Below are 17,794 nucleotides of genomic sequence, written 5' to 3'. Positions count from 1 at the left end.
CAACAAAAAGAGCGGGATAGATGCAGAAAGTGCTGATGACACATGTAAAACTAAAAGAAGCTCTTACAGAAAGTATTCCTAAAGGCAAAGCACTTGATTCCACTGATATTACAGTGACGATCAGAGACAGACATCTGTAGGAGAGAATGATTTCATGATTGTACTTAGTAGGGGGAAAAGGTGTGCATGGTAGTTCTGATGGGAAGCAGTTGTTCATGGGACACATCCTAAGCTGATGGGAAACAACACAGTTCTGTTTGCTTCCATCTCAGAGGCTTCTATTCTGGCAGAAATTAGTCACAACTAATTTGCTTCTGCCACAACTACTCCACTAATACTATCCTCTTTCCCTCCTGTTTTAACAACAGAACTAAAACTCTTAAGTATAGAGTGGTGGGAGAAATTCTATCATGTGTGGCAAAAACTGTGGAAGTGCTGAGAACATATGTTAACACAGAATCTGCAATGCTCTGGATGTAGCCTGCAAAACCAGCTTGCTCATATTTGTACCATTGCAATCTGAATTGAGAACAACTGCAGTCCATAAAATAAAGAAATACAGATTTTTGTGTGGAAGCCTGACTGATGATGTTGAACAGTGAGATACATGGTGCTGAGGCGCTGAACTCTGAAGCAGTGCTTACTGGGGTGAAGCAGAGATTTCTAATATTAGACCTCCAGCTTGAGAATTTCAGTGCCTATCTCTGTATATGAAATAATGGCACATGAGAGGATGGCCTGAAGGATTTGAAGATACATTTGTATGCCTGTGCATGCATAGGACTCACAATTAATTTCTTTGCTTTGGGAATGGGAGGAGAGTGGGAAAGGGAAACATTTATTAAATGTTTGTGCTAGGCTCTTGTAGCAGGAAACAGGAGATAGTGTACTAAAACTTTAAACCCCATAACCTGTCCTGAGCTCTGATAGATTGTTAGGGATGATATTAAGGTTAGAGTGTCTCTCTTGGAGCATCTTTGGTCTGTAATGGGAGGTCATTCTTCAATAGGGAGAAATCCTTTTTGCTGTGCAGGAAAAGAAGAACAGAGGGCCTGTCACTGGGAAAATCCTGAAGGCTAAAACTTAGGCATAGTTTTAAAGAGGCACTCTGGCCTTTTTAAAAGAACACTTCCTTGCCCAAAGTTTGGTAACATTTGGGAGCTGAGCTTTCTCCTGTCACTTACATGCTGGGGCCCTTGGAGTTTGTGTTAGACTCAAATTCTGCCTTGAAGGTAGAGGATTTCTTGGCATTTTGTGGGTCTCTAACATGTAAAGGCCCATACTTAAGGACGTGCAATTCAAACTCTGCAGAATCCCAAGTAGGTGGCAAACTTCCAGAAGCTCCAGCTTTTCACAATTCCTTGACCATGAACTAACTTCCTGACCATGTAAGTTATTAACACTGTCAAAAAAAAAATCTAGGTACACAGCTGGTGTCCTGGAAAAATGGACATTCACTGTGAATAAGGACAATCTACTGCTACATTAATGACCAAAGTGTTCCTGCCAGCTTCATGCTGTCATGGTTGGTTTTTTTGTTTGTGTTTTTAATAATTTTCACTGGAGTAATGAATGGGTTTAAAATTGCTCAACACACAAAAGGGAGCCGGCATTCCAAACCAGAAAGCTCATGTTGAAACGCTGAGGCTCTAGCCCTCCCAACCAGTTGAAGAAGTATTTGTCACCTTGGTCAGCCAAAGGTCACTCTCAGGAGTATCAATCAAATGGAAAACAACATGGGTATGAAATTGAAGTCGCAACACCCTGCAAAAAATCCAAAGAGAAATTAGGCATGCAGGGCTGGTCTCCAGCAGGGATTTTGAGATCAGGACAGCAGAATGCTCCAGCACGTGGATGTCCAGACAATAATGCCAGAGACCTGCATTTGTGCCGAAACTCCAGAGCTGCTGAGGTGTGATGTTGGAAACCCATCCCTTCTCTGTGCCCCTCTTTACCTTTTATCTGCCATCTTTTTTTAAGGACAGCAATTCTTCAGAGCAGCATGTGACAGTTACCATGTGTCCTACCACACCGGGTCCTGAGCCATACTGGAAATCCCAGGTGCTGCCTGCCAGGGTGAAATTCCCTCATGTACACAAGCTCTAAATGTGATCTTTAAAAGGGATGACCACACTGTGGAGAATGACAAGTTGTGTCAATCAGTAAGAGAAGGGGATTCTTCACTATGAACAGCAAAATCTGGGAAATAGCCTCTTTTAGCTGGGCCTAGAGGAGAGCTCAGTCTTTCTTCCTACCCCACTGGAGAGTTACAGTACATACTTACCTATTAACAGTCCCTGAGGAAAAAAAAAAAAAGAAAAAAATAAAGAAGAAAAAAAAGAGAGAAAAAGCTGAATTCCTTCCAAACAAATTGCTGAGGCCCTTTGTGGGCATGAGGCTACATTGGTTTAGTCTAGTGGTCTTCACTTTGCCTCTTGCTACTGTTGTGCAGAAGATGCTAACTTAATAACGGAGTCCTTGTCTTAGTAGTGTAGCTCCTCGACAACACCCTGTTTTCTGAGCCAGAGCTCCTGGAATAAAACCCTTCTTAAATAACAGAGAAAGACCTATCTATAAAACTTAGAGTAGGTGTATTCAGTTCTTAAATGAGCTTACATGGGGAAAAGAGGGACTAATATACGAGATAGACAAGCACTGCATGTGACCACTCATATGCTATCTGTCTGTTTTGTCTTTTGTAGATGATAGTCCTACTCCACCAGCACCATTTGATCACCGGATTGTCTCAGCCAAAAGGGCGGGGATCAGCAGTTATTACAATGTCAGCGAGAATGAAATCCTGGGAGGGTAAGTCAGGTGAACCCAATCAACATGAAAAGCAAGGCACAAATTTACAGCCAAGCACCCCAGGAGGTGAATGGAAGCAACATACCTCACTAGAGCCGAAGTCATGAAAGTCTAAGCTCTAACAGTCCTTTAGAGAGGGATGAAAACAGGAGGCTGATTTTACTGTGTGAGTGAATTTTGGCTTAAGGTTTGGCACCAGCAGACTTGGCTTGTATTTGGTGGTGTTCTAGGTCAGCCAGCTGCCCTCAGGCTTTATGATGGGGCTCCTAGGATGCTGTAATAGTTTACCTCACATTGCAGCCAGCAGGACATAGACTCATGTTGTAGCCTTCTTTCGGTGTGTCCCATCCCTGAAAACACATGCATGTTTTCAGATAGATCAGCAGGCTAATCTGACAAGCCATGTAGTTCTTGATCTCTCATGCTGACATTGTTTAGGAGAGAGTGATATTGTCATTTTTGATGACAGTATGTCTTGGGTAAGGCTTTGTTTCATCATGAAATCACAAGCTTCCCTTGGAGGAGAATGGTGGAGAGGGGCAGATTGTGCACGAGTTATTATCCTTATAGTATGTTGACTTCCCCGGGATTAGTCATTGCATGTTATGAGGTGAGTATAGTGAATCATACAAGTGGGATAATATCAGCTAGAACAGTGTGGGATTTTGGTGTGCCTAAATGAGTAGTAGCAAGTCTAATCTACACAACAAAATAGTAGCAATAGGACAATTGAAATGGAACCCAGTAGGGAGAGGTTAATTTCTGTTGTTTATAACCTAGTTTACATTCAGGGCCAACACCAGTACCAGTGGATGATTTTTTTTTTCTCCTTTTTTTTCCCTAGAGGGCGATTTGGTCAAGTGCACAAATGTGAAGAGAAAGCAACAGGTCTCAAGCTAGCAGCCAAAATTATAAAAGCGAAAGGTCCTAAACAGAAGGTTGGTAGAATGTGATATTAGTCTTTTGTTCCCCAATGGATCTCATACTGTTCTTCAGCTACACAACAGACCATGGCCAAGTGGCTTACAAGCCATCACACTCATAGGACCTGCTGGATTACCATTGGCTCTAGTTCTATTTCCCTTCTCCTCCAGAACTTCTAGTAACTCATCAAAGTCTTCTTTTGGGGTTTTCTCTTTTTTTTTTTTTTTTTTTAAATCTTTATTTTTCCATCTTTCTTTTTAGCTCTTAGTGTTTCTTTGGCTTTTCTTTTTTACTTTCTGCTGTTACTTCTGTTAGTGTTTTCTTTAATGGTAAAAACATTTGTCAGGCCTGTGACATAGTGTATTCCCTCCCAAGCACACTGTAGCCTTTGCTGCAATGACTTGGTGTCACTGTGAGGGGTGCTGATAACGGACAAGATCTGGGCTTCTGACATCAACACAAATACAGACGAGAACAATTAGTGTGGCATGTTTTGCAAACTTCATGGCCATCTGGGGCTTGCTTTCACAGGAAAGACATGCATAGTATCCTTTGTGTGACAGCGGTGTCATTAATGGCATTCAAGGGTGGGATTTGTCTCAGCTAACTGGGGTTGCTAAGGTATAGCTGTGGCCAAGCTGATCACCAAGAATCCCCTTATAGTCAATGGAGAAAGATTGGCACCACCAGAGAATGATTCAGCCCATCCTAAACTGCATGTCTAAAATAGTTGGGCTGAATGGAGGTACCAGTCTCTCTCCCTTGACTGCAAAGGGAGGTTTTGATGACTGTCCTGGACTTTTCTCATACAGCATGGTTTTGTATACCTACAGCTGGTTGAACCAAGTCCTATTCTGCTTCTCTCTTTTCTTTACATCCCTGTGAACCCACCATTTGTCCATGTGGGCTCTCCCCTTCCTTTTCCCCCCAAATAGCTTATTACTGAAGCAGTCCCCCACTCAAGCTTGGAGTTCAGTCTAGTAGCTCCTATAGTCTTGCCATCTACCACTGCAGGAGCAATCATAGGAAAACCCTGTGTTTGGTTGCCATGAGTGAAAACATGAAGATAATGTAGGTGTCTGGTTCAAGCTATGTCCTGTTTCATGTAGCTTTCTTAGAGAAAAGGCTTCTGTAACAATACTCATGACTCTACAGGATGAAGTAAAGAATGAAATCAATGTCATGAACCAGCTGAATCACGTGAACCTCATCCAGCTATACGATGCCTTTGAATCAAAAAATGACATTGTACTAGTCATGGAATAGTAAGTGTGTTCTTTTCTTTCCCTTTCTCTTTACCACTTTTGCTAGAATTGTCCATTTCCTTCTTACTTTCTTCTGAAATTAGAACAAGAGCTTCTTACAGGTGGAAAGAATATATGAAAGATGTTCTCAGGAACAAAAAAAATGGAATTTAAGAGAAAAGTTTTCCCATGCAGCCATTTATGCAATTTTTCCAGTGACGTGCCACGCTCCTGGTGCTGTAAAGCCACTGCTCCATTTGAAGATAGAGCTGTGTTATGTATCTTCTCTTTAATTTCAAATGTGTCAGCTAAGAAACAGACCTCTCAGAATATGTCCAGTTCTGTGAGGCAAACAAGAAGACATCTTACAACTGAAGAGGAGCCAGCTGTAGCTGTTGTGCCTAATCCTTATACTGGGTGCCTGAATGGATAAACCCGTTTTTTGTGCTGGGTTATTGGGGTAATTAGGCACAAAATAGCTGCCTTAAAGTCCAGTTAAGCAGATGTTGTCTTAAGGAAGCCAAAAAGGGTGTAACTAAAACATTGAAAAGCATGGCAGAACATTCAAAGTTATATGAGTTTGGCTATTCTGGACATTCTCAGTTAGTCCTCTGAATTTGGTCTACATGATTAGCATATCACAAAAGGTAAATGTCTGTGTAGCTATGAATAGGTAAGCTGGAGGCATTCTGAAAAGTGACAAGAAATTAAGAAGTCATTTTTGTTGGCTTCATATAGTTTTAAATTGAAATTTTGAATCATGTCCCTCTTAAGCTCTGATGGAGGGGACTTCAGTTTAAATGCAGTTTCTCCAGCATGTTGTCTTGGTTTTCCATGTGACTTCATTAATTTCACTAGTACAAAATGATGACCCAAGACAGCATAAGGTTCAAATTTCAGGACTTTCGTACTTCTCAATGGATGGGAGACTGGATTCTCAGACCTAGAAGAAGTTCGGGCCAGTATGTATCAGAACCCAGTTCTTGGAAAGTTCAGATCAGAGTACAAGCTCATATTGTAGATCCACCTTACTGAACTTGACTGTGAGTGATTAAAATAGTCAACAGCATAAATTCTGTATTACTCTAACTGCATGGGATTAGATTTGGATTTGGTCATCACTTAATTGTCTTTCTCTCATCAGTGTGGAAGGAGGAGAGTTATTTGACCGAATTATTGATGAAAACTGCAATTTGACAGAGATGGATACCATCTTGTTCATAAAACAGATCTGCGAGGGAATTCAGTACATGCACCAAATGTACATTCTTCATTTGGATCTCAAGGTAGAGAATTGAGATGTATGTTTTGTGCAATGACAGCTGTGGAAATTCTTCTTAATGGTAGGCCACACAGCTTAGCAGATTCCCATGGCAGAAACAACAAAGGGCCTTATTCTGCTTTCCTTTGACCAATGTGTATTTACTTTAACCGCATTGAGATCAGTTAAATTACTACAGGACTAAGTAAATTAGATGAGAATTGTGGTCATATATCATCAAGCCTCATAGTGCTTGAATTTTCCACAGACTGATTTTACAGAAAGCCAGCAGCTGACTACAAATATCTTGCTATTTTCAATTTTGATAGTTGGATCTCAAGATACTGTGCAAATATTATTTAATTCAACTGCACAAGTTCTCTATTTTACACATCAGCCATGGCGTAGCAATTATCCCTATTTTTTACCATGCAGAAACCAAGGCATAAGTGAGTGGAACTAAATTCAAGGGTCATTCAGGATCAGTGAAAATCCTTCACATCTTTCTGAGGACTACACTACACTGTTGTGGTCATAAAAAGGCATCAACAGATAGCCAGCTTAGGGGAAAATACATTAAAATGTACTTGCTAAATGAAAGAAATGAAAATAGTCAGTGCCTGATGTAACAAATACAGTACCTCTATGTTGGGTTAGGCAATAGCTGCTAGTGCAGCTGGAAGCCCAGGGAAGGGTGGCAGATTCTCTGCCACGTACTTGGTTAGTTATCTGAACTATTCAACTATATACACAAAAAGTCTCTTCACTTCTTTTTAAAAACAAATCCACCGATTGCACATTCTTTCTCTCATTGACTTCTAATGGTTAACTGTCACCCCTTAGAAAACATTTGTTGTAAAGATATTTTTCATTAGACTGTACATCTGAGCTGGCTCTTTCTCCCTTAACCCAAGTTTTTATCAAATAATAGACTTGTTTCTTACCTCTGTTTAGTGCAGGAATAAAACGGGATGATGTCTTTAGTTTTATGACTGGCTATAAAGCTTCCTAGTGATCCCTGAGCTTTGCAACAAAGCAAAAAGAAACAGTGCAGAAGACGGTTTTCTCTTTGGTGAGATTTTTATTACGGCTGCTGTTTTTGGCTTGTAATAACTGAGTTAATATAGTACATCTTTAATGTTGGTAGCATATATATTATTGCAGTGGTTAAGCAAATGAGCAGATGCTTGTTGGGACCTGCTTCAGTTGCTAATCAATGACCAGACTCACTTTTCTCTTTCTTTATAAACATCCAGTTACCTAGAAACCTGTCAAGCACAAGTTCGCATGGTTCTCTGGGACACATTAATTATGCTCTTGGAGATGACACAGTTTTAATATGAGGTCACACTGCTGACAAAAAGATGCACATACAGTCCAAGAAATTCTTCCCAGAGACCTCTTTTCATGTGCTTGCCAGCTATGGCTTCTCCCTTCTGTTTTGCTTGTTCATAGATTGCTGTCAGTAACAAATGACTTTGGGGAAGAAAGCTTGAAATTGAAAGAAAATCAATCTGACCATAATCATCCAGAACCTCAGAAACTGTGGACATATGGTGTTTAAAAGTCCTATGGTGTTTAAAAATCCTACATGTAAAATGAATTAGTAATGTTGACAAAGGTTAACTAATGTTTTAAGTGTTGAGGGCTGTTTTGTTTCAAAGAGGACTCAATGAGCAACGAGACAGAGTAGCTATAAAACTGCTGGCAGTGAATATGAGACTGTATTTTAGCTATTTACATTTCAAAGACAATTGGCCAAATTCTGTTCTCAGTCCCTTCTGTATGAATTTGGAGTAATTCTAGGAAGTTAATGGATTCCTGCCAGGGAAATGAAGAACAGCATTTGGCCCTGTGAAAATCCAGAGGGATTTAACCTGTGAATCCTACCTTTTGCTAAAATCTCTGAGAAAAGCATAAAGTTGATGTGACTAGCTTAATATATCAGTGTTCAATCAGACAGTTACTGCCAGAACATTCGTGAACTCAGAAACTTAAAGCTGTAAGATAAACTTCAAAGCCCAACAAATTCGTTGTGGGGTTTTTTTTGTTGTTTTTTTTTTTAAATCAGTGTCAGCTTATTAAGGTCTGTAAAATCATAGTGCCAGCATCCTGAAACCCTCTTTGGAAGTCTACATTCTCTGTCCCCCTCCCCCTAATGAGTTCTTTATCTGAACTGCTGCCTTATGTCAAATTGAAAAGCCAAGGAGAAAAAACAGTTGCAAGGCACAGAACACACTACCGCAACTGCTGTGTGATAGTGGGGGAGGGTACCCATGCAGAAAAATCTGAACAAGGAGGGAAGCAAAAGGTGCTTATGAGATGTTTGCTGTATTTTTAGTGTTTTTCTCCCTACAGTTTGTTAAAAGCCCAGTTTTTCATACTTGTTTCTCATTAAAGTGTTTTTTGGTTTCTTTTGGCAGCCTGAGAATATCCTGTGTGTGAACCGAGCAGCATATCAAATTAAAATTATTGATTTTGGATTGGCAAGAAGGTACATGCATGTGTTCTTGCTAATCATAAATGAATTAGGAAACGATGAAAAAAAGTATTACATATTTGATGACATATTTAATATGTAATGGTCTCCTACTGTTCTTAGGACAAATTTAATGTGTCTCTTTTAACCAGAGATATCTTTTAAGATGGAAAGTTTGGAGCTGAGTAAAAAAGATTTCTTCTGAAGCCCTTTTTCAAGTAGAAGCTTAAAAGAGGGCTGATTCTGATTAAGCATGCACATAAGTATCTGGGAACAGCTAAAATGGACAAAACCAGTGGTACATCTTGTCTGGTCTTTTGTCTCTGGAGATTCTTCACAAGAGAGTGTAAGAGACCATCAAGGACTGTTACAATATATCCCATGCTATATGACTTTCTAGTTTAATTAGGTACAATAACCTCAGTGAAGGATTTACTGGTTAAAAATTCCATGCCTATGATATAGAGAAGTCCCAAAAGGATGATAACAGCTGCTCTGAGGAGTCCTTGAGATCTGAATTTATTCCTTTGTAAAGCAGTTGAGTTTTGCCCAAAAGCATGATAAAGCTTGCAAACATTTTTCATTCTATATATGGGTATATTTATTTTTACTTTGTACCTCTGTCTGTCCTTGTTTTCCTACTGAATTTCCTATATGCTTCTGAAATCCCTCTAAGTGCGAGGCAACTTATGATGCAACTTTAATTAGAGCTATAATTGATGTCCTTTGTTAATGTTTCCATTTCCTAGATATAAACCCAGGGAAAAACTTCGAGTTAACTTTGGGACTCCAGAATTTCTTGCTCCTGAAGTTGTGAATTATGAGTTTGTCTCATTTCCTACAGACATGTGGAGTGTAGGAGTCATCGCTTATATGCTGTAAGTAGGATTCAGTATCTGCTTCGTAAGCTGTTTCTAGGTTGAACTGTGTCAGTCATCCAAATTTGTTGTTACGCTGGAAGATTGACAAAATCTGTACCCAAAATAGAAAATGCAGGTTTCTTTCCAAATTCTGTATTCAGTAATCTCTCCTCTTTTCTAATCACCATGAACTTTTCTTCTTTGTTTCATTGCACATCTCTCATCAGTGTTTGAGCATCACACTTGCAGAATAATGTAGACGACTTGATGAGTTCCCTGTAGGTATGTGCAAGAGTGGTCAGAAATATGAAAATATGACTTACCATGAAAGACAGTAATGCTTGGTTTGTTTAGAGAAGAAGGGTGATTATGTAAACATGTAAATAGAGGAGAGAATGGGAATGGTTTGGAGACTTTCTTAGACAATAACTTGTTGCAATAGGCCAGGAGTGACAGAACAATCATAGTTGGCACATTGGAGATCATGTACAGGAAGAGGAAATGTCAGGAGGATTGAACGCATTTCTTTTTACTTTAGCCTCAGTGGATTGTCCCCTTTTTTGGGTGATGATGACAATGAGACCCTCAACAATATCCTGTCCTGTAGCTGGGATTTTGAAGATGAGGAATTTCGAGATGTTTCTGATCAAGCCAAAGATTTCATCTCAAAGCTTCTCATCAAGGAAAAATGGTATATAATCCATGTATCTTTAAAATGTGTGTTCCATGCCACCATGTCACAGTTGTGTCAGTTGTGCTGCTCCATTGCAGAACTATTATGATTTATCTAAGTTTCTTATGTCCACATAGAATATTATAATGCCACTTCATTGATGTTGTTCATTGTGTCCATAAAATGCTCTGAAGTTACCTGAATGCATTTTTGCTGTGAAGCAAAACTTACTTCAAGGATTAGCTGCCATCTGGCATAGAGTCCTGAAATGACAGCATTGCATGATGGCAGAACACATGACCTGTAGAACATAATTGTTGAATTGTAAGATTCTGGGAAAAACACTTAATGGCATTCTGGTTTTCCTTTAGCTGGAGAATAAGTGCAACTGCTGCCTTAAAACACCCATGGTTATCAGACCACAAGCTCCACTGCAGACTCCAGGTCCCTAAATTTAAATATTCTTGTGCATTGTAGATCTGCTGTTGCCTTCTTGTGTTGCCACATCACTATTTGCTTTGACATTTTTCTTAACTGTTTTTGAGTCTTCCTTGCTGCTGCATTTCATGCCACTGTAAGCCACATGTGTCCCCTTGCTTTTTTTTAGCTGTTGTAATTTGCATGCTCACACTTGCTCATCGGTTCTTGCACATCTGGGAAGATCATGCAATTGCTGTGTGTTGCTGAGTGGATCCATTTCTTAGCAAAATGAGACTATTTACAAAATGAGCAGTGATTTACCATATTAAAAGAGTTTTCCAGCTGGGGATGATTCTGCTTTCTGCTTTGAAAACCCTTTCAGGCTCTCCTGAAGTCCCTCATGAGTGCTGTTAGATTTCATCCTACCTCTTCCCAAGGATACCTTTCCCAACAGAGCTTGGAACCTCACCCAGTGCGTATCTTTGTACTTAAGCACCTTCTTGCCCTTCAAGGGTAGCCAGCATTGTGGCCAACACAAAAGGAGCAGTTTGTTCACACGAACAATTCAGTCGGGCTAAGCTGGAGGATCAACAAGATTTTAAATCTGATTATTCCTCAGTTAAGTAGTCAGTGAGTTTGGGACATTCACACTGTTGATGAGCATGCTGTTGGCTGATTCTAAGTCAGTCCACTCTGTGGTTCATGAAGGGGTAATTTTAAGCAGGTTTCAGAATTTTTACAGCATTTGAAGTGCAATATTCACTTCCTCCTTTGCAGGCAAAACACATCTGGGTTAAATAAAATGACTGCTGTATTGCCTAGGATGTATATGTCAAGGCGCCTTTTGAAATACATCCATCGTTAAGAATTAAGGGACCATATTATTAATTAAGAAAATAATCTTATAAAAATAAGAGCAAAGATTATGGTGATAATAAAGCAATAGTAGCTCTGCTGATGAGGTGGTGTGGGTTTTGCGCAGGATGGACTGAGTAGTGTCCTGACAGCTTTGTCCTTGCAAGATATTCCTGTTATACAGACTAAGGATAACAAGAAGTAGTATAAAATGGGAAATAATAACAATTAAATAAATTATTACAATTTTCATTGAAATGTAGTTTTCATTATAATCTCCCGGAACAGCAATGCCTATGAGATAATGAGAAGATTTATAAGTGTGCATACACAGTAAAAATAAAGAGAGTTTGTCATAGTTAAGTATCTCTTCAGAGGGTTTCATAGGATACAATTTGACCCCTTTAGTTGGGCTCCAGTGACACTCTGATTCCTGCAACCTGGGGAACAGACTGTCTTTTCCAAATGCTGCAAGAACACAGGCTGCTTACCTGCTGTGCTGCTTCCTACACCAGTTTTCTTCTGGGGAAACCCTGCCCTCATAGAAACCTTACAACACATGTCATCCTTTGTAGCTCCTCTCCCAGTATTTTTTGTTCATACTTCTTGTGCTTTGCAAAATAGCTTCACTAAACATGCTGATGTTGCAATGCTCTGCCATTACCTTAACTAGAGGTAAGATGTGATTGATCTTCAATTAGTGCTCCAATAATGGTATCTTTCTTTCTTTTTTTTTTGTTTTTCTTTTCCCCTAGAAGAAGACTAAAGCTGACTGTGTGTCCCAAGCACCCCCGGCTCAATAACCTTTCTGAAAGAGCTGCCAAACAGAAGGTTTGTTTCAGATCCCAAGTGTTTCTTCAGATATAAATACTGTAGCCCCTGCAGAAGGGATCAGTGGGCGGCCAAAAACCTTCAATAGTCCAAAGTGCACGGACCAAACTGTATTCCCCACCACCATCCCTGCTGTTGTCTGGAAAGCATTCAAAATGTAAACCGGCCCTATCACTTATACCAAGTCACAGCAACGTGCAAAAAAAAATCATATATATGAAGCCATATGTGCTGCAAACCCTGGCCATTTTAGAGGGAATGGTTATGCTCCCACTGGCTCTCATGGGACAGAATTTCACCCAATAATTTTTCAGTGTTGAAAGCTTTCAGGTTTTCATGCTGTGGTTAGGAGTATGGTTTAAAAAGGGTAGAAATATGAAAAGTAATTACTTTTTAGCAGAGGCACGGGCCAGACCCTCAGGGCAGTTCCACTAACTGTAGCGAAATGAAAGCAAGGTGTCCCCTAAAAGAGGTTGTTGCTCCACACTTTTGAGGACCCAGTTCTGACAGACCACTTTTCTGCCCTTTGAGCCTGTAGCAACCCAAACAATTTTGACAGAGCATCTCTCTCTGTCCTTTTTTTCTGGCTCCCTGTCTTTGCCCTTTCATTTACAAACACTTCATTAGTGGTTCTCAGGCTGGCTGGGTTGCCTTCCCTGGGGATGAGGGAAACTCAAGTCTGCTCTCATGTTCTGTCTCTTGTCTTTGACCAAAGCATACTCACTCAGCCTCTTTGAAATCAGGCTACCTCAGGCAGTACACTATCTCCATAAACTAGTACACCAGTTCCCACAGCCACTTTTACCAATTACCACAGAAGTTGGTGCCTCTGTTGAAGGATCATGGGAACCACTCAAAGGTTCTGGGGGCTTCTCTGGGTGAAACTCAGTGGAGGGTCAAGATGTGAATGAGGCTGAGAACACACACACTGTAAAACCACTTCCTTTTAGTTGTGCGTCATGAGTAACAACCAAGATGCCAACATAAAAGTAGTCCACTTTTCACCACAAGCAAGTTTTAATGCTGCCATAATCTATCATCTGCTTGGTAGGGCAAGTGATGTACTGGGTTTTCTTTGCAACAGGTTTTGTCCAGAAACGTGGAAAAGAGAGTATTGTGAGAGGTTGAAATTTTTGTTCTGTTTTGACTAAGATTAGAACAGATTTTATACAGTGTAGTGTCATAACACAGAAGTTAATGATCTTTAAATGAGCTATGTTGGGGACTTGAAGCTGCCTTTCCATGGTACACTGGAGGTCAGTGAGGGCTAAGGTACCATTATTATATTGTACTTGCTCTCTGAAGCCACTTAACTTCCTGATATGGTAATGTCTGAGCATCAACTTCTGTAATGGCAATCCAGTGGGAAGGAATACCTTTTCGTGATCCTTAGCATTCATCCCCACTTCACTGGTGCTGGGACAGGTTACGTGAAGCTTTGGTCCACTCACCTGTGTGCTTCTATGTAATAGTTTTCTAAACAGGTTTTCCTAACCTGTTACAGGACTAGTGTTTTTATCTGTTATTTCCCATCTCAAGCTACTAACTGCACAGCAACCAAATGGTGAAAATTCTCCCTCTCTAATGCAGGCAGCACTGTATTACACAATTTTCTGTTACAACCAAAATCAACTTTGAGATAAATTGAGTGTCCAACAGCAGTCAAAATTATTTTTAAATAAACTTTTTATAGCTTTGTAACATAGTAACCTACCCATGATCTAACTTGCAGGAAAACCTGGTTTTGGCTTTTGCAGTGTTATTTCCTCTGCGTGTGTTTTTCTTTTCGAGTTTATTTGAGTTTACTTAATGAGTGGATCTAAAGTCATAGCAATGCTTTGTTTTTAAAGAATCCCTTTAGCTATTTTTATCAGGCAAGTAGTATGGTTACCACATTTAACCCAAAATAATACACTCAATTGCCAGTTGATTTAGACCTGGCATTATAAATGCTTGCAGTGGTAACACAAATAAATGGAGAGGTTTGCAGCGTGCCTTTTCATGCTGTGATCTGTATGACAAGAGAGGCAAAAAAGCAGAGTAGCTGCATTTCAAGAGAGACCTCCAGGACCACTTCTCCACTTAACAAAGAGTCCTTGTCTTTTTAATATTGTATAAAACATCACACAAATAAGGTGGCTGCAAGAACCTTTTGTAAGCAAGAAGCTTCAGTGCTGCTTTCTTTTCCTTATGCACGAAGAAACCACCATGTGGTTGTCCTAGAACGCTTAACCAAATAAAAAAGTATACTGCTGAAGTAACTGGATTCTTGTTTTGTTTATTTTGCAGAAAAGCTGCTGTGTGGTTACTGCTGCTAAGAGATTTGAAAATATCAGCAGTCTTGGTGCTTTACCCCCCTGCTGTGACCGAGACTTCTACTAAATGGACCAACAGCAATTTAGCTGCAGGACAAGTCCCAGCATTGCTGAGCTGCTTCTTCTCTATTCAGCTGTTGAAAGAAGGAAAATATTTCTCCAGGTTGCAGGAAGGTGTTTCTTCTGGAGCACCATGTACTCCGTGTCTGCGAGTGCTACATTAGCTTGGATTCATAATGAACTTTTCTCTATCTTGTCTTACAACCTCATTTACTTATCAAAGGCTCCTTAAGGTTCAAATCATCAGGTTAAATTAACTGTTTCTCATCCCAGCCCAGAAGGCAGTCTGTCACTGTGTTATATCTGTAGCCAAGATTGATTTGACACTGGAGTCAAATAATTAAAAAACAAAAAAAAATTGCAGCCAATTTAAAGCTGGGTTATGTAGAAGATTTAAAGTTTGTTTTTCCTGTCACACTAAAATGAGCTAAGGGTTAGCTCAACCAAAGTTAAAGCCATGTTAATGTAACTCCAGTGGAAGTGAGAAATGAGGCTTTCCTTGCACATAGGTGAATTTGCTGCAACCGTGATATGATACATTTTAGGATTTTTTAGCCTGATGAATTACTGTTCACTTTAAATACACTTTGATTAATTAAACAAGAAAGAGAACAAGGCACTATTCACTTGTACCCACGCAGACTCTGTTCTCCAATATGCAAGTATAAATCAGAGTTATTTTAACAGAGGGTGATTTTATACCAGCTAATTTGTTTAATGCTAATAGGACTGATTAAGACCATTGGCAAAGAGGAGAGTCAGTCCTCTGCTCATTATAACCTCTGGGTACAGGCCCAAATGAAAATCCTCTGTTTTTCTAAAGTTTTCTTTTCTCATCTTGCTCTCAAGCCTTTCTGATTCTTAATTAGATAAAAAACTGAGAGTCAGAACAGCTGAATTCTTCACCTGAGATTGTTTGAGTATGGCTCATCATTAAGTGAATGTAAGTGTTAGTTGTCTAGGCTGTGAGATTAAAATAATGAGACTTATCCCCTGCTGTATATGGCTTTCTGACTGCTTAGTTTCAGAACTACATAAATGCAAAGTATAGTGAGTATTTTATTCCATGATGCTGACATATTGTGGTGCCTTTAGATTTTCTTTAATTAATCCAGTTCTGATCAAACTACATATTAACATAGCTATCTCTATATATTTATCTATACATTTCATACATATTTATATTTAAATGATGTCTTTTTTTAAAGGGGATCAACATAAAGACAAAACAGTATTATTAATCACCACCCAATGAATTGTTTTTCATACCTTTGTCCTTTCTGGATAGCATTCATATTGAAATAAAAGGGTCCTGTTAAATGGACAGCATGGCCATGACATTCTCTACAGCCACTTTGATCCAGTGTTTTAAAGCCATTGTAGTAGATCACTTAAGACTGCCTCTGTAAATGTATAGGTCTTCTTACAGCTGTGAAATCTAAGAAATACTGATGTGTTCTACTAGTTGTTGCAAATAAATGCGACCCATTACTACTATCACACAATGACTCACCATGTAATTCTGATACCATGTAGAGCACTGCCACCTTCAAATCCTTACCTGTAGTCTTAACTAAGTAAACTTCGACTAGCAGGAACGGAAGTTTCTTTGGGAAAAGACTAAGCAGTCTCAAAGCAAGCAAACGAGCATATGACTTTTAGATAGAAACTGAGCTGCTTACTTTTAGTCACAATTTATGTTTGCCTGTGCAAAATAAATAAAAAAGCTACCTTTCTGTTAGGGCTGGAGTTCCCACGCCTGTTCTGACTACCGTCAAGACATTGTAGCTGTTTGTACAGTCAACAACACAATGATCAGACTAAAAGGCAGCAGGCCACTTCGGAATGACAAGATCTCATTATGCACTTTAGTGCCAGTATTGTAGGATTGGCTTGGGAGTTTTGTTTTTCCTGTGGTAGATTTTACATGGGTATGAATAAATTGCATGTCATTTTGAATCTTATTAACTATACTAAAATAACAGTGTGACTACGGTCTTATCTGCTTTGTTGCTCGGTTGAATTAAGAGGATTTATCATTTGTGGATATATACATCTGAGTAGTAATTAAGAGCTTAGTGCCATAAAGATCAGCCCTGTATTAGAGTGTGTTGTGCTGAGTCAGCCACAAATCCTCCAGGAGCCGTAGGAGAACGTGGCCTCTGTTATGCACATCCACAGAGTTCATCCGTAAAGGACTCTGTCAGAAATACATGTGAATTACTAGGGAGGATGGAAGAGCTTGACATATTTCACCCACCTTGAGAATTTACACCCTTTTACAAGGCATGAGTTGAGGAGGGGGCACCTCACTAGCCCCTTGCTTGTGCAACAGGGCAGCATGCTAATATACTCAAGGGATTTAACGTTCGTTCTTACTAACATGGATAATGATGGTCACACTCTTGAGTCTTACCTGTAAACTGCTCCACTGTTTCATTCTTGGCACAGCTCCTGTAGTGGGGGATGAAGTTGAGGTGAGGGCAGTTGGAGGAGGTTGGACTGACCAAGTCTCTATACTGACTGAAGGTGCAATTTGATGCCTCGGGTTAAGCACAGGCATGGGCCTGTAGGTGTCCAGCGGAGGAGGAAAAAAATCCCAAGCGTACTTCTTGTCATTGCCCCATAGACTCTAGATTTGCAGAACCAAGTCAAAAGGGAGGCACCTTACCAAGATCATAATCGTTATCAAGGGTAAAAAAATTATACTGCTGTATAATTATCACTTATATAGTGATGTGCCTGAGAAAAATGTCTCCAGAGATGTTTGTATCTTTTCTGACTGTTTTAGTTAAAACAATAACTTGACACAGCTTCTTTTCAGTGGCTTTCTAATTCTGTCTCATTGCACTTTGAGCAGCATGCTGTTTTGTGTGTGTGCACGTGTGCAAGTTTGGTTTTGGTTCTGTTTTCCTTTAATACATTCTCTAATGACTAATAGCTAGAGACTGCTATATTAAATTATTGTTTTGACACATCATTATTTATTTTCTACTAGGTAATAATAAGTTGACTAGGTTCTAATAAGTCTACTGCATCTATGTGAGTTTGCTTATTATCATTT

The 17,794-nt window shown here is 39.6% G+C and overlaps 1 protein-coding gene across 1 annotated transcript in view; it reads left to right on the top strand.

The window, feature by feature from the left end:
- The window catches only part of MYLK4 (myosin light chain kinase family member 4), a 68,986-nt gene extending 52,699 nt beyond the window's left edge, over positions 1-16,287 (top strand). Inside the window, exons 6-15 of the mRNA XM_075052516.1 lie at positions 2,703-2,808; positions 3,653-3,746; positions 4,888-4,997; positions 6,121-6,262; positions 8,661-8,731; positions 9,466-9,594; positions 10,115-10,267; positions 10,621-10,693; positions 12,280-12,355; positions 14,645-16,287. Coding sequence (XP_074908617.1) covers positions 2,703-2,808; positions 3,653-3,746; positions 4,888-4,997; positions 6,121-6,262; positions 8,661-8,731; positions 9,466-9,594; positions 10,115-10,267; positions 10,621-10,693; positions 12,280-12,327 — 926 coding nt within the window. The 3' untranslated portion in view covers positions 12,328-12,355; positions 14,645-16,287. The remainder of the gene's footprint in view (positions 1-2,702; positions 2,809-3,652; positions 3,747-4,887; positions 4,998-6,120; positions 6,263-8,660; positions 8,732-9,465; positions 9,595-10,114; positions 10,268-10,620; positions 10,694-12,279; positions 12,356-14,644) is intronic.
- The last annotated feature ends 1,507 nt before the right edge of the window (positions 16,288-17,794 follow it).

The sequence above is a fragment of the Buteo buteo genome, chromosome 20 (genome assembly GCF_964188355.1).
Source record: "Buteo buteo chromosome 20, bButBut1.hap1.1, whole genome shotgun sequence".
NCBI lineage: Eukaryota > Metazoa > Chordata > Aves > Accipitriformes > Accipitridae > Buteo > Buteo buteo.
Note: the sequence above shows the minus strand (reverse complement) of the source record. Positions and strands in the feature narration are given on the sequence as shown.